This window comes from Physeter macrocephalus, chromosome 5 (genome assembly GCF_002837175.3).
Source record: "Physeter macrocephalus isolate SW-GA chromosome 5, ASM283717v5, whole genome shotgun sequence".
NCBI lineage: Eukaryota > Metazoa > Chordata > Mammalia > Artiodactyla > Physeteridae > Physeter > Physeter macrocephalus.
Window position 1 is genome coordinate 39282116 of NC_041218.1, and position 23170 is coordinate 39305285.

Genomic DNA, 23170 nt, shown 5'->3' on the forward strand with positions numbered 1-23170 from the left:
CCTGTCTTGGAACGTTTCTTCTCAGTTAACATCATGTGACACAAATGTTTGTCATCTTCTAATGGACTTCCCAGTAATCTGAACCAAAAATCCAGGCATATGTTTTATCACACACAGAACTATGCCCCCCCCTTTTGCTTTATATCCTTCCTAATTTTTCCCAGTACAGTTGCATGCACGTTTTCTCTTTATAATTACTGAAGCAAGGTCATGGTACACATAAATTTTCTAGCTCGCGTGTTAAATCTATGTATCCTGTTGATATTTCCACATCATTAAAAATTCTTTTATAGTGTCATTTTTAATGATTGAAGAATATTTTATAATGTGGATGGACTATAATTTATTTCACCAATCTTTTCTTGTTGATTTTTTCTCTTTTTTTTAAAATAGACAACATCCATGTAGCTAAAATTTTGTTTACATCCACAACCATTTCATAAGGATACGTTCCTAAAAGCATAATTGATATGTTAAAGAGAATATAAAATCTTAACCTATTTACCAAAAGGTATGTTACATGATCACATACTTTAGGACATGTACTAAATCCTCAACAACAAACTGTATTAATAGTATTATTACTATTTATTTGTCAATATAATAGGAACATGGTGTCCTATTGTTTTAATATACAATTCTTTGGTGATCACTGAGGTTGAATTTTTTTTTATACATTTCTGGTTATCTAAACAGAGAGACATGGGGGCAAATTTTTCTAAAGATCTATAAGTAACCCTGCACAGAAGATATGAATTCCGTCATCTTGAATGTGCCCAGATCCCTCACTCTAGCTGTACATAAATGACATTAAATTTATAGAAATATAATGTTTAGTCAATTCAGTGAAGGGGACAGTTCAGTCAAAAACTCTGATCAAATTTCCTTTTAAAATAAACAATATTAATAGTTAATTTAGTGGAAAGTTATGTCACTAAGTTTCACAAGTAGACTCAAATGGTTTACATGATTTTGTTTTCTCTGCAAGATATAATGTGAAATATAAATCTTATTGAAACTGCATATTTCCTTTGATGAAGTAATTACATTTTGGATGTATTTAATCTTTTTAGTATTTGTGTATTTACCTTCCTTTTTAAAGGTAATTCAATTCAAAATGTGACTTGAATTGAAAATATTTTTATCTATCTCTGATTTTTAAATACATCTTAAGTGATCATTTATGTGATATGTGAGCTGTTTCTTGAAACACATGTTAAATCAAAAGACTGAAAATGTTATTGGCAGGAAATTGAACATATTAAGGTTGAGTTATCCATTGCTGTGTAACCTCTAGCAGCTTAAAACAACAAACATTATCTCACATTTTTCTAAGAATCAGGAAACCAGAAGCAGCTTCAGTGGGTGGTATGGCTCAGGGTCTCTCATGAGGTTGCCGTGAAGCTATTGGCCACAGCTGCACTTTCTGAAGACTTGACTGGGGCTGCAGGATCTACTGGGTCTTTTTTGTTTGTTTGTTTGTTTGTTTTTAATTGAAGTGTAGTTGATGTACAGTATTGTGTTAGTTTCAGGTGTACTACCTAGTGATTTGACATTTACATACATTAGGAGATGATCACCACAATAAGTCTAGTAACCATTTGTACCCATACAAAGGTATGAAAATATTATTGGCCATGTTCCTTTTGCTGTATATTACATCTCAGTGGCTTATTTATCTTATAACTGGAAGTTTGTACCTCTTAATCCCTTTCGCCTATTTCACCCAACCTCCCTCTCCCCTCCCTCCTGGCAACCACCCATTTGTTCTCTGTATCTATGAGTGTGTTGAAGGATCTACTACTTCATGTGAAGTTCATTCACGTGAAGGTTGGCCAACCTTAGTTCCTCACTAAATGAGTTTCTCAGTAGGACTGCTGAGAAACAGACATGGCTTCCCCTAGAGTGAGGAATCCCAGAGATAGAGTAAGGGGGCAGGAGGGAAGAGAAGGGGAGGGGAGTATTTATTTGAGTAAATAGTATTACCTTAAGTAAACATTTACCATAAGCTACTAATCATAGATTAAAATAAATGATGTCTGCATTAACTATATCAGAACCTACCAATTTCTTTTAGTCTTGTTTTAGCACTCTGAATTACATCATCTTTAAATGACTAAACCTGGTTGTGCTTTAATAGAATTTCCTCCCCTTGTCCCTCCTCATCAAGCTCTACCATACCCTAAAACCCAAACCCCAGATTCTCCCTGCATCTGCCTCTCTCTCCAGGACTGTCCCATATTATGCCCCAAAGAGGGTAGGGTCTTGGAGGAAGGAAAACACAGAGTTTAGGGGGACCTCAAACACTGCGTCCTCTGTGCTTCTGTAGAATGATGCGAGTACAAGTGACAAGACTCCGGCAAGGCCTGGCCCTGCCCCTCTCCCACTGATCCTTCTGCACAAGGGTCAGAAGCAGCTTTAAGGAGAAAATGTGGCAAGGGACCAAGGAGTTAAGAACAGCCCCAAACTTCAAGTCCTTGAGAAAGTGACATCCTCTCCTCTGGGTGGGCCTGGTCTAAGTGCTTTGTTAGAAATAAACCAACATGGGAAAAAAAAAAAAAAAAGAATTTCCTAATTGTTTTTTCAAAAAAAATTCCTCTCTTCATTGTTTTCTTTGTTTAAATCAAACTCCTCTGTTTATTTTAAATAAAATGAAGAAACTTAAGTATGTTACCATTTTAAAGAAATGCCTAATTATTTTATGTATGAATCCTCTTTCCTACATTTAATAATGAAAATCTTTATACTTCTGGGTTTTTATTAATTTTTTATTTTTTTTTTAATTTTTGAAAAGTTTCAGTGTGATCCTTTTCCCTCAGAGGTTTAAAATAAGAATTCTTGGGCTTCCCTGGTGGCGCAGTGGTTGAGAGTCCGCCTGCCGATTCAGGGGACACGGGTTCGTGCCCCGGTCCGGGAAGATCCCACGTGCCGCGGAGCGCCTGGGCCCGTGAGCCATGGCCGCTGAGCCTGCGCGTCCGGAGCCTGTGCTCCGCAGCGGGAGAGGCCACAACAGTGAGAGGCCCGCGTACCGCAAAAAAAAAAAAAAAAAAAAAGAATTCTTTCACTCTTAGCTCCATCTCACTTGGGACCTAGGTAGGACTGAAGTCATGTCACGGTTGCAAAGGATCCTGTAATGACTTTAATATAGCGTATTTTCTTGTAAAATTTCTTCTCATTTTCTTAAAACAACAGACACAACTGATTATATAACCTTATCTTTTTCTAGGTCTCCTAAAAACCCAGAACAGAAGATCATTAAGAGAGTGATTGCTCTTGAAGGAGATATTGTAAAGTAAGAACTTAAACTGTTTTTGTTTTTTTGTTTTTTTTTGAGTTTAGGTTGTAAATTTCTAGATTTTTGTTGAGTTTTAAATCACATCACATGGAAAGTACATTTCATTCCAAAGAGGTGTCTTTGAAGTCTTCAAACCTTTGGAGACCAAAGGTTTGAAGGTTCATTTGGAGACCAGATGAACTGGTACATCTTTAGTGAGTATCATCAACCATTTCAGGATATAACATGTAAATAAACTGACTGATGGTATTGTTATCCTTTACTGGGAAGCACAAGAGAAATAAATATTAATTAAGCTGAAATTAACCACATTTTATAAAAAGACCATTAAATAACTGTTTTTCAGGTATTGAAATTAGTATGATTGTTTTAGGTTATGATGTCAAGGTTCATTTTAGAAAAGTTCAATAACATTTTGTTATTTTAGAAGCAAACACAAGAACTAAGGGAGAGCTTTTATTATAATAGAGATGGGGGAAGATGGAAAAGAATGTGAAACAGAAGCTTCTGAATCAGTGAAAAAAACAGCAGCTTTAAAAAATAACATTGTAACAATCAGGTGTTTTAACAATGTGTAGTAACATCTTATTTATTCTACTTGCTGATAAGTCTAGAATAATGTTTGAGATTCAACAAGTAAATATTGATGTAGTGTGATATGTCTCATATTGATTGCTTACTTTAAGATACAGCCAAGTCTATACAATGTGAGATTCAATATACTTTGAAAACTATATTCAGAAAGCTTTTTGATCCTATTTTCCCAAAAAGCTTGTATTAATGACAATACAGTTTAAGCAATCTCATTAAAATGAACCTCAGTTAAAATGGTCTAGAGCAGAATCTAGACCAACAGTTCTCAAAGGAGTTTCCAAGACCCTTTGTGGGGTTCTGTGAGATCAAAACTACTTTCCTAGTAATACTAAGGTATTATTTGCCTTTTCATTGCCATTTCTCATGAGTGTACGGTGGAGTTTTCCAGAGGCTACGTGATGTATGATATTGCAGCAGATTGAAGGCAGGAGCAGATAAGAGAATGTGGCTGTCTTCTATTAAACCAGATACTAAAAAGATTGCCAAACATGTAAAAAAAAAAAAAAAGCCACTCTTCTCACTATTTTTTCTCTTGTTTTGGAAAACAACTATACTTTTCATTAAATATGTTTTTTGTGTTAACATACAGGTTTATTTTATTGTTATTTTACATTGAATCACTAAAGATTTTTTTAATTCTTCATTTTAATTTCTAATATGATAAATATTGACGTCTAATATACACGTAAAAGTTCTTTGAGACCTCAGTTATTTTTAAGAGTGTAAGGGTGTCCTCAGACCAAACAGTTTGAGAACTTGCTGATGCAGTAATGAATGGCAAACATTTTCATGTCCAGATTAAGTAATCGTTAATAGCCTGCATGGTATCAATGGAGCTATCGAGGTATGGTATGTTTAGTTTATATCCATGAGTATTTGTTTGGTCTTTTTTTCTTCTAAAATCTTTATTCAATTATAAAGCAGAAACTAACACACCATTGTAACACAATTGTACTCCAATAAAGATGTTAAAAAAATCTTTATTGAGGTATAATTTATATACATATATATAATTCACCCATTTTAAATATACAGTTCAGTGAGCTTTAATATAAATGTATACAGTGGTGCAACCCTCACTGCAATCTAGTTTTTGAGCCTTCCTATTACCCTCAAACATTCCCTCACCCGATTTGCCCTTAACTCTGGTTCCCATCATTCCCCGTTGCCAGTGCCACACAACCATGGATCTGCTTTCTGTCTCTATAGGTTAGCCTTTTCTAGAAATTTTATTTACATGGTAACATACAATATGTAGTCCTTTGTACCTGGTTTCTTTCACTTAACATAGTGTTTTTTGGTTCCTCCGTGTTGTGCACCTGTAGTTTGCTCCTTTATAGTATTGATTACATTCCATCGTATGGATGCACAACTCTTATGAATATATTAGAAACAATGAGTTCTACCTTTTAAATGGGTAAATCATATGTTATATGTTACACCTCAGTAAAGCTATTAAAAAAAAAAACAAAAGAAAGATCAATAAAGTAGGCAAAAATTTCATCTAAAGTAATCTAACAGGATTAGGAATGTCAAGAGATACATTTTATAGTATAATCCAAAGGTAACACAAATTTCATTCAGATGTATCATTATTGCTCACTAGCTGACTAGTCAACAATGTGAGATTGCAAAGCTTGTTCAGACATTAAAAAAAAAAAAGAAACCTCTGTGCAATCAGAAGTCCTACAACAGACCTCTCGGAAAAAAAGGATGGGTTGTTGCTTTCCTCAGTAAATGTAAATATTGGGTTCACAGAGGAGAGGCTGAGCTAGAAAGAGGGCTAATTGTACCGGATTGAAGGGTGAGAAAAGGGGATACGGGAATGTAGTAGGTTTACACCTTTTTTCCCCACTGCTGCAACCCACGTGTGCAAAGTCTAGCTTCTTTGTTCCATCCTGCAAACTGACACTTTGGACATGCATCCCTTTCTGGCCCCTTCACTATGCCTCTATCATGCAGCAATGAATAATATAAAGAATGGAAGTGGCAAGGCTCAAGACTTTTCTACTGTGTGGCCTCTAAAGACTAGTAAATAATTGATTAGAAGAAAATTACTTTTGTGTTTGGTGTTTTAAAAGAAAATTTTAAATTTCATTTCTCTGAATCTTTGGTACCTAAATATCTTAACCTTCCTGGACTTTCAATTAATAATTGAATATATTCCTATAATGATTTTCTAACAGCATTGAAAAACATTAAGGGATATTTAGGGAATAAAATACTGTTTACTCATGTGCTTACTTCTTTTCTCTGTGACCCATTTTAAAAAATATAAGAACATATTAAAATGTTTTTTAATATGCTATCTGTCTACCACTGGAAGTCATTAGTCGACTGGTGTCCTAACTTGTAGTAGGCAAGGTGCTTTGGCCTGTGATAGGACTTTCCAGTTCCACCTTTATCTTGGTTAATACTGGTTTACCTAGCCTGCAAGCTAAGCACTAATGTAGATCTCTAGAAAAATATTTTTTTGAAAAAAATTGTTATTTTATTAAATGACCAAAGAAAAACAAATCGGACTTATCAGGACTTGGTTATACTTACTGTGGGCTTTATATTATTTTTATTTTGAATTACACATAATTACAGGCTATAAAGGGAACCATAATCTTTTCAACGGTTAAGCCCTTAAAAGGCTTAATTCAGTCCTCAATTTAATGTTCTGTTAGTTAAACTTCAGATTACAATAATAGAGAGTAAAATATAGTTTAAAGAGCCCTCATTTTAAAGCTACCTGGGGAAGGAAGGGTGATAGAGCCCAGGAGCAGCCTAGCCTCACTAAAGAACAGGAATGGCAGTGCAGCACTTCCGGTTTCTGTACACTTGTGCCCTGTCTGCTGTCACATTGCTTCTGCCTGTCTTGTCTGTGTTTCAGTTGGCTTTTGCCCCATTGTCAACTGCTGACTTCCTTGGGTGTGCCCCATGTTTAAACTACCTGAGAGAAACCTGAGCGTGCCCCTTTGAGGTATAGATCTAGAATCTGTCCACCTGACAGGCCACTGTCAACCAATTGATCAGTTGCCTTTGGGATAGGTGTCCTTCCCTGGTCCAGTCAGCTGTGTCTAGGCCTGCCATTTACCTGGTACAAACCCTGTAATTATAAGGAACCTCTTGGAAAGGGCTTGTAGGTATGGCAAGTACCCTGAGGCCTCCCAGATTCTGGCAGTGAGATTAGCAGTCCTTTACTCAGCACTACCCTTCAAAACCTCACTTTCTTTCTTTCTTTTTTTTAAAAATTAATTTATTTTATTTTTTTGGCCGTGTTGGGTCTTCATTGGTGCTCGCCGGCTTTCTCTAGTTGTGGCGAGCGGGGGCTGCTCTTCGTTGCAGTGCTTGGGCTTCTCACTGTGGTGGCTTCTCTCGTTGAGGAGCACGGGCTCTAGGCACGCGGGCTTTAGTAACTGTGGCACGCGGGCTCAGTAGTTGTGGCTCGTGGGCTCTAGAACGCAGGCTCGGTAGTTGTGGCACATGGGCTTAGTTGCTCCGCGGCATGTGGGATCTTCCCGGACCAGGGATCGAACCCGTGTCCCCTGCATTGGCAGGCAGATTCTTAACCACTGCACCACCAGGGGAGCCCAAAACCTCACTTTCAATTAGACTGTAATCTGCTCTCCTTAGCAGTTGCTTAGACCTCACTCTCTAGAGGAGATATTTTGTTTGTTTAAATTATAGAAGTAACACAAGCTTGAAAAATGCAAAGTGCTTTAATGAACATCCTTGCACACATGCCTTCATACACTTGTGTGTTTATTCTTACAGAATAGATATCTAGAAGTGGAAATATTCAGTCGACATATGTTTTGGTGTTGCTGTTGTTGTTGTTGTTTTTAGTTCTAATATATATACAGCCAAATTTCCCTCCCAAGAGGTTTGTGTATGTTTATACTCTTACCAACACTGCATGAAATACCCTTTCAGAGGAAATTGATTTAAATATCATGTGCAGTGGGAAAGCTGTGGGCTTCAGATTCAGAAACCAAAACAATGGCAACACAAAATTTGGAAATAGTTCTAGATGATCAGGTTATATTTAATGTAATCAGTTCACTGACGGGGTAGGCCTTATAACTATTCATTTAGAACACTAGTCCAGACACTAGAGAGACGTAGTTGGACAAAAGAGACAAAGTCTCTGCCTTCATGGAGCTTACGTTTTAGTGGTTGGAAGCTAATAATAAACAGACGAATATGTAACACATAATGCAATGTCATGAGCTAGAAGTGCTGTGAAGAAAAATAAAGTAGGAAAGGATGTGTAGGGTGATGGTAGGGTCTGAGATTGCTGTTTTAGGAAGGATATTTACTGTAAACCTCTCTAATGAGAAGATATTTGAGCAGACTTCTAAATTAAGGGAGGGGAGGGGAAAGAGAGCCATACTAGAATCTGGGGAAGGACAGTTCAGCCCAAAGGAATAACAAATGCAATTCTGAGATGGATACACGTTGCGTGAGTTTAAGGAATTACAAGACACCAGCCAGCATGTTGCACCTTTGGGAAAGAAGACAATGGAGGTAGAAGATTAGGTCTGAGAGGTTCGCAGAACCTTGTGGCTCATAGGAAGGATGGCAGGTGTTTATTCTAGTGGGATGGCAGGCCAGTGGAGAGTTTTGAGCCATGGAGCAGTATGATCTGATTGGTGTTTTGTTTGTTGGTTTGTTTGTTTTTGCTTTACAATGGTGTGTTAGTTTCTGCTTTATAACAAAGTGAATCAGTTATACATATACATATGTTCCCATATCTCTTCCCTCTTGCATCTCCCTCCCTCCCACCCTCCCTATCCCACCCCTCTAGGTGGTCACAAAGCACCGAGCTGATCTCCCTGTGCTACGCGGCTGCTTCCCACTAGCTATCTATTTTACGTTTGGTAGTGTATATATGTCCATGCCACTCTCTCACTTTGTCCCAGCTTACCCTTCCCCCTCCCCGTGTCCTCAAGTCCGTTCTCTAGTAGGTCTGCATTGGTGTTTTTATTTATTTATTTTATTTTTATTTTATTTTATTTTATTTTTTTTGCGGTATGCGGGCCTCTCACTGTTGTGGCCTCTCCCATTGTGGAGCACAGGCTCCGGATGCACAGGCTCAGCGGCCATGGCTCACGGGCCCAGCCGCTCTGCGGCATGTGGGATCTTCCCGGACCGGGGCACGAACCCGTGTCCCCTGCATCGGCAGGCGGATTCTCAACCACTGCGCCACCAGGGAAGCCCTTGCATTGGTGTTTTTAGAAACTCACTCTGCCTGCTGTGAGGAGAATAGGTTAAGGCGAGGCAATCTGACCCAAGTAACTGGTCAAAGTATTTTTTTCTTGAGAAAAATCACATCTAGCTTCTTCTAACAGTAGTTAAGTGTCCTTGTTTATGACATGAATGATGACTACTTTGATTTGTTATTTTCAGAGTGACTCATAAAAGTAGTCACATTATTTGTAATCACCATCATTATGATTATATTGGCAAGGTGAGAAGTAGAGTTGAAGTATTTGTTCAAAGAATTCAGATGACTGTTTCTAATATAGTAAAAGAGGAGACTTTCAGGGGTCTGAATGTTCTCTCTTGATGTTAACATTGATTAAAATCACAAGGCAATTGCTTGATTCTCTGGATAGCTTAGCTAGGAATGTTAGTTATTGTCATAAAGTTAACCCAAATGGGGATACTTATCTATAACATGAACAGTCAAAAGCTAATGAAAGTAATATTTAGACCCATTAGTTCCACCAAAATGTTTTTCATAGTTATTTGCTTTTTCTCATTAATTTGTTATGACTCACAGAGAAGCCCTGTTTTAGAAAAGCATAAAATGAATACAAAGCACTAAACTGCAGCAAGTCAATATGAATCAACCACAGTTGAAATTTCGAAGGCATCAGCATTTTTTATTGGGACACTTGTATTTTTGTTTCACAGATTTTGTCAGCCCAGTCAGAAATGAAATCTAGCATCATTTCTCCTCGAACCTGATGAAATACACTTTACAGACATTTGGAATCTGGGCTTCCATGTAGTTAGCAACCCCAATGAAGTAAATGAATAGTCTTTTTAGTCTCCAGTGGAGAGGGAAACCGTATAATTCATCACCTAAGCTAGGACACTTTCGAGAGTGAAAGGGGATGATATTAATTATTACATTGGAATAATCAGCATAAACTGAACTGCCCAAACTGCGCCAAATGGTCGCCCTAGCAGTAAATGTAATCTACTTTCTAATTCACTTCACATAATTTGATTTTGTTTTGTTTGTGGCCATCCTTGTTCAGGAGAATTCCAAGAAGTGTTCATAGAAAACAATCACTTTGTGACCTCCGGGAGGAATTAAGTCTGGTGGGATCAATGGTGTTGTGCTCACAGCACAGTGATTTTCCTATTTCGAAGTACAGTGCAAGACTTTCTCTCACAAGTATTGATATTGCAAAGTAGTCTGAGGTAGAGAATCATGAGACTTCTCTCACTGCAAAATATTTAAATAATAATTCCTCTTCAAGTCCAGAGACTATTTTGTAAAATGTCAAAACATCCTGATTTATTAAAAATAACTTTCTGCTATTAGCAAAAAAAAAAATCCATTGAATCACTAGAAATTAAACATTTTAAAGCTTGTTGATCTTAAATGCGCTATTGAAGATGGGGAAATCAATATTAACCTACCACAGATGGTTGGAACATATTATGTTCCTGCAAATGATGAAGCTTTATAGGAAGAAAAAGAGAACTAAATTGAGTTTTCCCCAGTAAAACTAAAAATGATGCCTGTTTAATAACTTCTTTTTATGGTTGGTGCAGAAGCTCTGCATAATAGAAGTCTAATGTGTCTATATGGCTCTCTTTGAAGACCATGCATTGGTTTATGGCATTTTTGGTAGATTAGTAATTATGAATGTATCTGTCCTAAAAGGAAGGATAGAATGAAAAAGAAACTTGAAAAGAATCTTGTGTCCAGGACCCTGATAAAGATTGGTGAAGGCAATGTTTTAAAGCATGGAAAATAATGGTTTTATTTCATAATTCTCAAATGGGAGCCAGATAGATGGTTGCTTCTGAGGACAGAAGGATATTTACACACTGGGTCCTAGCTGTTGGTAACTTGAACAGCAAGTTTTCAGAATGCTCTAAGGCCCTTTAGCCTGGTTTAATTTGAACCCTGAATGTTTCCAAAGCAAAATAGCATGGCACATCCTTGCTTAGTACTTAGGATCTAACCAGTGCTGTTAGTTAATAGGTAAGGGCTTGAATTGTGAAAGTAAGTGTCCCAGAGTCTGTCCAAGGGTTTATTTATCACTAAATAAGAGACATTTGTGAAAAATCATCAGCTTCCCTCTGATGTGAACCTGAAAAATTATTAATATATTCTGGACATTTTTACCTTCTTCTTGCTAAAGAATTTTAATTCTTTTTTAATCAAGAATTAGGGATTGGTAGGTAACCCATACCTTTTTGGAAATATTTCTTTCTTTTGTGTAGTTGTAAATGATTATTTATCACACTACTGCTATATCCATGAATAAAAATCGAATTGCTAATAAAAGCTCTATGCCCTAGCAATAGGTATTTCTTTCTAACTATCAAAGTGATAGTTACCTTAAGTTTACGTATAGAAATGTTGATCTTGGTTTTCTAAAGTTGAGATCGTTTCTGTAATCAATTAATAATATAGGGAGATTTCCAAAGGTAGTACCTCTGGACACATAGTATGTATACCTCCACCTAGGAGGATGCAGTACTTGCTGGAAGTTACTAGAATATTTAGATTGAATTGCTTTTTCCAATAATGATAACATCTATTATTGTGGTATTCTCCCCACCCCCATCGGTGGTTCTCTGGTTTCATTTTCTACCTTAGTCGTCTTGTCTCTTGAAGAGGAGTCTTCTTTAGATATGAAACTCTTCCACATTTATTCATTCATGCATAGTCATTCATTTATTCATTCACTATTATGTAGAAGTTACAAGCACAAACTATGAATTCAGACTTCCTTGATTCGTTTCCCAGTTTTGCTTCTTATTGTGTTACTTTGCCAAATTACTTAATTCTCTAAACTTAATTTTTCTCATCTGTCTGTGAAATAGATTATAATAGTACATACTCCGTAGAGTTTTCTTGAGAATTACATGCAATAGTGAATATAATTTGGTTAGCACAGAGCTTGGCACATAAGTATGTGTTCAGTAAATATTGATATTATTATTAGTAGGCATCATGATTTAATCATTTATTGAGTGCCTAGAGTATTTACTATATGCTAGACACTGTGCAGAATTCTGAGATTATAAAAAGCCGTAGGTAGTCCTAGTCCTTGCCTTCTAAAGCTTACAGTTTGGTATGAAAACAACAAAAATAGCAAAAAACAAACAAACAAACAAACAAACAAATACAATGTAATGAAAGAACTGCCACCATGGAGATGTACCAAAGTTCCCTGGAACATTGGAGGAGGAGCATCTGGTCGACCTGAGGAGTTGGGCTGTGTTGGAGACAACTTTCAGGTTGAAGTTTGAGATGAAGAGGACATCTCCAGCCTCTTCCTTAATTGTGAAAATAATACAGGGTTAGTACAGAAAATTCAAACAATACTGGAGCGTATGAAGAGAAAAGGAAAGGTCCCTTTTTCTCTTACCCCTAATTGAATTCCCAGAGGTGTATCTGGTGTATATCCTTCTAATCTGTGTCTCATAGTAGGATATTGAAAGGATTTGTCAAATATTTATCTTTCAGCAGTTTTTTCCTTGAATACTCCATAAAGAAAAATATTTACTTGAGATATATCTGTTAAGTATTTATGTTTCCCAATGTGTATGTTATGTTATACTAGTATACTCATATGTCTATACTAGGTAGTTATTTGTAAACATGACAATTCCAGAATTGTTTATTTAGTAAATCCTAAATAATAAGTAATAGTCCTAGGAGTAACGTACACAAAGATACCATAGGCATATTATTGGGTAGCAATGATTTATAATTTAGACAAAACCATTTATAGAAAATTAAAGGGGAGAATATGAAAATAAATATTAACTGATATCCTCATTATTTAATGTTCTTCAAACTAAACTCGCCATATCTAAAAGGAAATATTAGCACTGTCATGGCCTCTCTAGGTAGTTCATGGACTGAAATAACTGGGGTGCTTCAGGAAGGAAACCCATTGGCTTAGCTTAATTAGGGAAAATCTTTGCAACAGAAAGCCTAACAGGATGCTATGATCTGGCTCCATCCTCGTCCACATTTCCTTGTTTCTCTTTAAAAGATAGTAGTCAGTTTCTAACTTTATGCTTTTCACTAACCTCCTTTTCTCTCTTCTTGGGCTGGCTTTGGGACTTTGCTCCTCGGTTCTTCCATTAGTCTCATCCCCCTCCCCCAGTACAGATAGATTATGTGAAGTGCTGTTTTGGAATCTGATTTCTTCCTGGCAGGAAGTACATCACATCTGAAGCTGGCTGCTGCATTAGTGTATTGGCCTTCTTTGCTGCTAGCTTAATTACATTTCTTAGTAGTATTACTTTCTGAAGTTGTGGACTCCAAGTTAAAATACAGACAAATGCTAACTTTTGTACACTTCTTTGAACTAAATATTGATTTTTTTACTCTGCTCACAGTAATGTAAGTCTGTCAAATATTTTGAAAGGACATATAAGTATAATTATCTCAGTAGGAAACTAAAAAGATTGTCTTAAAGTACCTTTTTAACTAAGCTTAAGAAGCATGCCAGGAAGATTCAAGAATATTTCAGCCTGAATAATTACTTAATAATTAAGGAACAGATAGTTCTTCTATTTTTGTGCAATTTCAGCTAACCTTGTTTAAACTTAACATTGACCGTGGTTTCTCTTTAAAATGTTTGAAGGAAGATTTTCATGTTAGGAGCAGATGTGTTTGAGGTATTGATTTAATTAGTTGTGGTTGCTCTAAAATTTTTGTTAATTTTTTTCTTATAAAAGTATCTTTCTTTTAAAGACGCCTAAGAACAATAAGGGGTAACATGATAAAGTAGAAGAGTGTTACACTTGGGCTAAGATAATAGGAGATTCAATCTCAGCTCTGTTTTCTTACAAGCTAGGTGACCTTGGGAAAGTTACTGACCTCTCTGAGTTTTGATTTTCTTTTTTAAATCTCTCTATTTTCAGGGTTATTTTGAAGACCAAAGGAGGTAAATTAATATATGTACTAATCCTTTGTGAATTTCAACACACTATCAAAATTTAATGTAATTTAATTTAATTTTCTACATGAAATAATGGATATAATTTGGTTAGCACAGAGCTAACCCAGAGCTTAGTAGAATGTCTTGCCCATTTTAGATTATCATTTTTTTGTCATTGTTGAAATAATTTGATTGTACTGCTAGGTTAAGACATAGCTCCATATTTAGTGAATCCAAGAGGTGGAAGAAAAAACACTTTTAAAACTTTCCATGCAAGTACTCAAAGGCTGGCTATACTATATCTTTGGGATCTTGACCTGCTTCCTCCTGCACATTGTTACCTGTTGGCAAGATATTTCACAGTTGTGATATTTGTTTCTTATTATACCTACAGCAGGGATCCTATACTTTCTCTGTAAAAGGCCCATAATAAATAGTTTTGGCTTTGCAGGCCATACTGTCTCTGTCAGAAATACTCTACACTGATATTGTAGCAAGAAAGCGACTCTCAATGATACATAAAATGAATGGTGTAATAAAAATCTATTTACAAAAGCAGATGTTGGACTAGATTTGGCCCATAGGTCATAGTTTGCCAATCCTTGGTCTGTGTTATCTACTTTTATTCCCTTAACTTGGAAATCAATAGAAAATACAAAACTTATTTCTAGTCCTGGCCAATAATTTAAATAGAAGAATTAGCCTAAAAGCCATGGGTTCTCTGATTATATGTTGGTTGAGGCAGAGGACAGTGGGAGAGAAAATACTGAGTTGCTACTTTGAGATCTTTGCGGAATTGCTAGAAGCCTCGTGGGTGGACCTCTACAATGAAGATATTTGTCTTGAGCTGGATGGGGAAGAGCTATTATACTATAGGAACCTTGCAAAACATCTTCACTGGAGAGCAGTCACAATGCTCATAAAAGAGTAGAATAAATTTCATTGCCTAAATAGTTTCTTTTAATACAAAAGGAACAGCCCTGCAGTTGGAAAAACTCTATCAGAATATTACGCTCATGCTATTTATATCTCATAAGCCCAACATAGAACTCCAATTATCTTTTGGCTTTTATTTTAGCTCAGTCTGCCTGTGCTGGACCAAACTGAGAGCCCAGGGAAGAAGGAGCTAGTAACCTAGGGGATCTATTTCCTTTAAGTAATTTAGTTCCTCAGTTTATTTCATTGTGTTATGGAAAACATTCAAATGCTATCTAACCCATTATGATAGATACCTATGTGTATAATAGCATCATAATCACAAGCAGTAATTATTCCCATGCTTAAAATGTTGATTTTGACACTAAAGTCTATGCAGTTTTATAAAATTAGAAAATATTTGTTTATCAGAAATATTAATTGTAAATTATTCATTAAAAAGGGAGTGTCTTGGACTTCGCTGGCGGTCCAGTGGTTAAGACTCCGAGCTTCCACTGCAGGGGGCGTGGGCTCGACCCCTGGTCAGGGAACTAAGATCCCACATGCCCAGTGGCGTGGACCAAAAAAAAAAAGGTGTGTCTTCCTAGTTTTTTTACTGCAGAGTGATCCTGTGTGAGAATCTGGATGGTTCATGCTAGCAGAACTAATAAGATTTTGAAATTGATCATCTTTGTGATTCAGATGAGAATCAGAGTGAAAAGAATTAAAAATTTCTTAATTGTTAGGAGCCTGACAGTTGTTGATATTTTCTTTGAGAAGGGGAAATTGTGTGATGCAACTTGTATGTTTGGTTTATGATGAATAGCAAGTCATTAAATTCAGGCTTCTGCAACTGGTCACCTGGGAACCCAGGAGGATTTCTACTTTGCTTATTACACAAATAAATTCTACTTCCTGACTATTATGCAATACCTGATTTTAATATGCAGCCTGGAGCAGGAAGTTATAAACACTGAGTCCCACGCTGCTGCATCTCCAGGTGTATTGATACTTCCAAGGAACATTTCTGCAGTCTGAATTTCAATTTTACATAATTGATGTAATTTTATATCAAAAAGTAAATGGCTATTTAATCTTTTACTCTAACATGAAGAGGAGTAAGTAATACATACTGGAATGGAGTTTAGTAAGATGGAAAGCCAAACTGAAGGATTTTCTATTTGAGATGAAAGTATAATAAGCAGTAGTCTTTACAAAAGCGTGGAATATGATAATAGAAGAGGGAGTGAATGAGCGGATTAGAATTTGGTATATGTATGGGAAACTAAGGTGACCTTTAATGGATTTCTGGGACTGTCTTTGGGGGATTATGTAAATCAAGCCTGAATTCTAAATCTAATACGACTATCCTTAAAATCAAGAGAATGCTCACTGCATTATGGGAATTGAAATGACTCCTAACTTTATAATGTTTCTGAGCTCTAGTATTCTCACAGGACTTTCAAAAAATTCATGCTTTTTTATTAAAACTTGCAGTATCCTTAGTATAAAGTGGAGGGAATCAAGGAGTATATAAGAAAATTTGTATGCAAGTTTTACTTTTCACATTGCTAGCAAGGCATGAAAATTTCGCTGTGCATTGAGCCAGCAATGAGTATTAACCTCATTTTAGTCTTTGCTAATAAGAAAAGTGAAAAAAATGTTTCTTATTGTTGTTTTCATTTATTATTATTATTGCTAAAAAGAATGAATATTTTATACAATTATTAATCTTGCATTTCCTTTTCTAAGAACTGTCTTTTCCAGAATTGGCCATTTTAAAAGGGTAGTAAATGTTTTCTTCTCAGTTTGAATATATCATGTATGTTAGCTCCTTGTAATATTTAGATCAAATATATTTCCAGTTTGTGGTTTGCCTTTTAGTTTAATTCATTCTCATAGATTATTTAAGGAGATAAGTTTTTTTTAAAGTTATTTCATCTTATTTTTGACGATTAAAGGCCCAAAATGTAGAACTTGAGAAACTGAATTCTTTGAAATAACTTTTATACATTTATCTACTATGAGTTAACGCTATTAGTGTGTTAATGCTAATCTATGAGTTTAATGAATATAGAGAAATGGGAGTTCACTATAAAGTTTCCAACATGTTTTTTTCAATATTTTAAAGCTATGAAAATCTAGAAACATTGTATTGTAGAATACCACACATATGTCTATGTACTTTCTATAGGCAACATAGCTACCACGTGGAGGGTGGCATTGTTCTAGCAGAATGTTTCTCAAAGTGTGATCTCCAGATGACAACATTAGTGTCAGGTTTTAGGAATTCATTTCCACTTTCTTTGTAATAACCTCCCTAGAATCTCACACCTTTAGGAAAATGGAAAGCAGCTCACAATAAATTTGAGGACGCTTGGACTAAATGAGATTCAAAGATTTCTGACATGTGTTCCAGCTCTTAAATTCTATAATAGATATTTTTTTGTAGAAAAGAAGGAAGCAGTCCGTACCTAACTTTTTGTAGATGGATTAGCACCCAAAGAATCTCTCCCCATTCCAGGGTAGAAGGATGGATCCCAACGCTGGGTCATTCCCTACAGCTGCTGCTTTACCCTAAGGCATCTTAGACATTGGCCTTGGATGTGATGTGCCCAAAAGGAGAAAGCACAAGAGGCAAGCAAGGGAGAACCTTCTTTCACAGTGCCCAAAAGATGATTTACCAGGCCTTTGTTATTTCCTCCCGGATTACTGTGCCTGTATCCTAACTGGTTACCTTATTATACCCTTGCCAATCCATCCCCCACACTTCCACAAGAATGATTTCATTAAAATGTTAGTCTTATTATGTCTCCCACACTCAGGAGCACGGCATGTACTACCCCTCATGATCTGATGACCCCTGAGTGTCTCTCCAGCTGCATTTTCTCCAGTAAGTTCTAGCCACCCTGGTAGTTTGCAGTTTCATGGCAGTTATGCACCTTTTCACATACCATTGCATTTGCAGGAAGCACCCTTCCTTTTGTCTTGTTCCTTTTGTTTTGTTTTTGCCGGGGTAACTTCTACTCAGCAATTCCCTTTCTAGGAATTCATCTGGAGATGGACTTGCACATGAGTGAAAAGGAGTGTGTCCAAGGCATCATTGTTTATAATAGCAAAAGACTGCAGCCTTCTAAAGGTACATCAGTATAGTTAATGACATGATGGTACAGTCATAAAATAAAACACTCTGGAACAATTAAAAAGAAAAGGATAGCTGTATATGTGTGCACGCACACACACACACACACACACACACACACACACACAGTGTACTAGAGTTGTATTATTCCAGACTTTTAAAAAATGTGCTGCTTCTCTACGTACGCTCACATGTTATCCTGTGCTTGGCAGACCTCCCCATCCCCGACCCATTTAACAAAATCCTGTACCCTTTCTCTGACAGAAATGATTGTCCTCTTCTCTGTTGCCATAGTACTTTATTGATCTTACAGGTGTACAATGCATCTAATTGTATTACAGCCATTTGAACATGCGTCTCTCTGCCTGTGAGCACCCTGAAGTCAAGGGCAACAATTCATTTCTGGAGCCCAGCATTTAGCAGGGTCCAGTCTTCTGAAATCTAGCATACTGAGACATGTGCTCAGCAAGGATTTGTCATATTTAATGACTGCAGAAGGCTCCTGTGCAATATTTATAAAACTTCAATCCTGCCTCTCACTCTGTGAAATGATTCTATTTATTCCAGAAATATTTCAACTTAGTCCAATTAGCATCAGTCCCAACTCCTTATCTTTAAAAATGTAAACTCTCTAAATTGCTGAACATTAGTTTTTCATGTTGCTGAAGGTTAAGGAAAGCAAGTGGTAAAGAACATGAGTCCCAGCCATCTGTTTTCCTTTACTCTCTCCAGCAGCATCAGTGCTGCAGGGATTGTCCCAGCATAGCAAAAGGGATGAGGATGTGCTTGTTTATTATTGAAAAGGCTTGCACAGGCCCTGTGTCAGTCATCTTATGCTGACTTACTTGGTGATAACAAACTACCCCCAAATCGCAATGGTTTATTGTAATAGCTTTTTTGTCACTAGGCTGCGTGAAGCTCTGCTCCGTGATTCCTTCTCTTAGGGACTCAGGCTGACAGGGTATTTATAGTCACAGGGGAGATGGAAGAGGAAGCATGGTGCAACCATGGGACGGACCTTAACACTTCTATTTGGAAGAGGCAAATATCATTTCTACTCACGTGTCATTGGCCAAAACAAGTCATATGGCCACGCCTGTTTTCAGCAGGGTGGATATATACAACCATTCCTCAGGGTTGGGAAGCAAATATTTTGAACAATAACATGCTCTACTAAAGCCTCTTTTAGAGTTCTTCTCTTATAAATGAATTGGTTTTGCTCTTGCATCAATGTGCCTCTTCAACACACATTAATTGAATGTGCACCACAAACAGAGCACAATGGCAGGGTGTGAGGTGAAATCAGACTCTTTTTAAGGATCTATCAGAAGGGCCTAAAAATACATGTGATATTGCCTCCACGGTGGTCACTTCACCATGCTGGCAAGAACATTTGGAGGAGAGGAAGCTGATAGTGTGAGATTGTACGCATTTGCTACTGATATCTGAACAGATTTTTGTATTATTATTTTTTAATTTCACATGTAAAGGTGTACTACTCAAGGATTCATCACATCTATTTGTCCTCTAATTCTTGTCGTTATTTCAGAAATTTATGTTACACACACACATATATAATTATTTAATAAATATTTGCATGCGTGGTGATAAAGTGGTAATGCTGATCAAAATAGCTGGTGTTACCTTATTAGTCATACTATTTGGGTGTTGGATGTGTAGAGTCATATCCAGAAATCTTACAAAACCCGTTAAATATTATATTTTAGAGTATTTTTTACCTTCTGCTTATTTAATTTTCTTTTTACTTATTTGTTGTTTTGTGTAGCTCTCATTTTATTTCTGAAGGAAGAGATCTGCTTGTGCCCCATGCGGGCCTTGGATTTTCTGGCTTGGGAATTACTTTCTTGTCTACCCACTGAATACATGGTGCTGATATCCTAAGCTGTCAGTGTTTTCCTCTTGGAAGACTATTCCACGTCCATTGCTTTTTAAATATATATTCAGAAGGATCATATTTTAGGAAAGGATTAAGCATTTCAAGGGAGAAAAATCATTATTCTGTTTCTAAAGTGTACACAGCTGTTAAACTTTAATTAAACAGGTTTGTAGGAGAGGGGATTGGAGACCAACTTCATAAAACCAGACAGATATGCTTTGAAAATGAAGAAGAAAACTAATTAAGCCAAGCATAGCAGCTTAATATTAATTTTTAGAACACATCCAGTATATTCGTTGTAAATCTTGACACTGCTATTGCTTGTTTCCTAATGAGTTATTCTACAATTTCAGTTCAGCATTGGGATGTCAAGGATTCCTAGTCCATTGAAAAATTATAAGATCTTCCCACATTAAGTTAATATTTATTAACATTATGTTATGTTAATATTTATTGCAAGAAACCTAACTCTTAAATGAAATGCAATTCATCAGTGAAAATAAACAGTGAATTTATACCTTGGAAGTAGAATTTGTCATATTATCCACAAAAATAATTCAGAGTAACCCACAGGTTTTTAAAATACTATTTGATTACCGACAGATTCTGTGCACCAGAACAAGACTGATTTAATATTCAGTAGTGATGTTTTTGAACTTATTCTTAAGTCTTTTCAACAAGTTATGATTTTTTGAAAAAATTACTAACAGGTAGCTATGCCATTTTAACAAAAAAATTGAGCTCAACAGTGCACTTAGAATTCTGTGAAGGAAGAGGAACAAAATAAACCTAATGAATTAGAATTTGTTGCCTCACTGTTGGACGCTAAGAAACCTGCAGATACATTCAGTTATTAAATTGAGTTTATGTTTTCCTTTGTATTCTGTTGTGCATGGACTCTGTGATGAAACACTTTTTAAGATTTAGATTTTACCTTCTCAATGAGGAAGGCGTACAGGAAAAACTTTCAAAGCTTAAAGGTGTTTAAATTAAGCCTGCGGAGAATGAATGCAGTAAGTAAAACCAAATTGTGATTTATTTCAATTACTCACAAGTTGAAAGCTCTTTTTTCTCTTTGAATGATAAGCGTCCTCTTTTATTCTCTAAATAGAATTATCACCAATAAATTAAGCATTGACTGTATACTTAAATGCATTAATATAATTATGAGAATTTCAAACTATTACTTAATCATAACTGAAAAGATCTCTTTTGCTGTGTTGAGCAAAAGGATCACAGGCACTGTTCATTCAGAAGATCACCAGAGACTAGTAGGATATTTGAGACCATCAATAGTTTTTCCAGACAGTCACAAAAGCTACAAATAAACGAAGATTTCAAAACATTATGCTGAGCAACGTACATCGTGTGGCATGTTGTCTGGTGGTGCTTCAGTTGATATATTGTGTAGCCATAATACTGTCATCAACAGAATATCTCTGAAAATGGGATGTTTCTCCCAGTAGGTTTCTGGATAAAATGAAATATTTTACTTGTGTTGGAGATGAGACATGCACAAACCACTCTTCTGAGAGATGCATTCAATCTAAAAGGGGGCTGTTACTCTAGGTTCTGATTTCCATTTTAAAGACAGCATTATCACTGATTATGCTGAATGTAATTCTCCATAGTAGCAGTTTCCTCTGTCATGCTGGATGAATGGCAACAGTGACGATTGGTCCCCTAAGTATTTTAGCAGGTTTGCTTTCTTCATGTAGCACACTGTCAACATGTGATGAGGTCATGATTAAAACCCCACTTATAAGCATATTAGTCAGAAAGACTTTCTAAGTTCTTCCATTTTTTCCTTAAGCCATCTAGTACTCTAAAATATAATCTTGTGGTTTTTCTTTCTCATGGCACCTGAGGCATTTCCTGATAGTCAGGAGAGTTACTCCAGGATGTCAGACTTCTATAGGTCACCTGCTGGGTGGGCCAACACATCTAAAGATGTTTGTCTTCTTTGTTTAATGACTAAATTACTAAAACTTAGTGATATACATTTGCATAACTAGGTCCAAGAATTTCAAAGATCAAGTTCAGTTCACTCATATCATAGATGAGGAAATCGAAACCTGAAAAGTTTTGTGACTTGCCCACGTTTATGTAGCTAGCTAATGAATTAAATGTGGGTAGGTTATTCAACTCCCTTAACCCTTAGTCTAGCTGGATCGGATGATATTCGTTGGAAATCTGTAAACTTCACCACAGTTGTCCTTTGTTCTATTGGGTTGATGGGCAGTTGAATCTCTGAAGACCCTTGTATTCCTGAGATACTGTAATTTTGTGATTTCTAATGAATAACCACCAACTATGCATATGTGAAATTTTATTTGTCAATATTATTACACAATATTTATCTTATTTTTAACTTTTTTGATGGTTACTCCACTGTGATATTTCTGAAATTAGATCTCCTTTATTTCCAAATAAGACTATGGGCCAGTTGTGGGCTCATAATGTAGTACTACTATCTTGTCCGATTGACTTTATAATGTCAGGTTCTGTTTCACCTTTCAACAAAATTCAGCAGAGGATTCCCCTCTGTTGAGTGTCGGTGTCAAAACTCTCAGTGGTCTTTTATGTGTAAAATTTATTTTGTTGCATTTATGCTTTTGGGGTGGCAGCTCTTCTATTCAGTAACAGCCCACTAGATCATTCTCTGTTGATACAATGAGTACAGTGAGATGCCCACACTTTATTTAATCACTGAGCTGTACCTTAATGCCTGTTTATATGGCTGCTTATTGTGGGCATGCTTTTCTAGAGGGAGATAGATTTGTCTTCCCTTAAGTAGGGACAGAGGAGAAGTCATTTGGTCTACCTTTTTAGAGCTGAGGGTTCAAGAAGGGGAGGCTTACTCACTGCCTCATAGTGTTGTGAACATTACTTTCCCAGTAACCCAGGAAATCATGAGGGCTTCAGGGGCCCTAGGACAGCCTTTGTCTGATAGCAAAAGGATTCCCAGTACATTACATTTTGACCCCAGTGTACTAGCTTTATGCTTTTGGAACCAACTAACTCCACTTTCTACAATTCTGCATTAGATCAGTGGTTTTTAAAACTTGGCTAAGCACAGAAGCTCTTGGGACACTTTTATTTATTTATTTTAAAAAATTTTTTGTTAAGTTTTTTTTTTTTTAATTTTATTTAATTTATTTATTTTTGTCTGCGTTGGGTCTTCGTTG

At 36.3% G+C, this 23170-nt stretch overlaps 1 protein-coding gene across 8 annotated transcripts in view; it reads left to right on the top strand.

The window, feature by feature from the left end:
* The window catches only part of IMMP2L (inner mitochondrial membrane peptidase subunit 2), a 904212-nt gene that overhangs the window by 622287 nt on the left and 258755 nt on the right, over positions 1-23170 (top strand). For 7 of the 8 annotated variants that reach the window (XM_028489867.1, XM_024127397.2, XM_028489863.1 and 4 more), the window contains one exon: positions 3227-3292. The exons of the other annotated variant lie outside the window; for it this stretch is intronic. In XM_028489867.1, coding sequence (XP_028345668.1) covers positions 3227-3292 — 66 coding nt within the window. The remainder of the gene's footprint in view (positions 1-3226; positions 3293-23170) is intronic. 8 annotated transcript variants of the gene reach the window in all.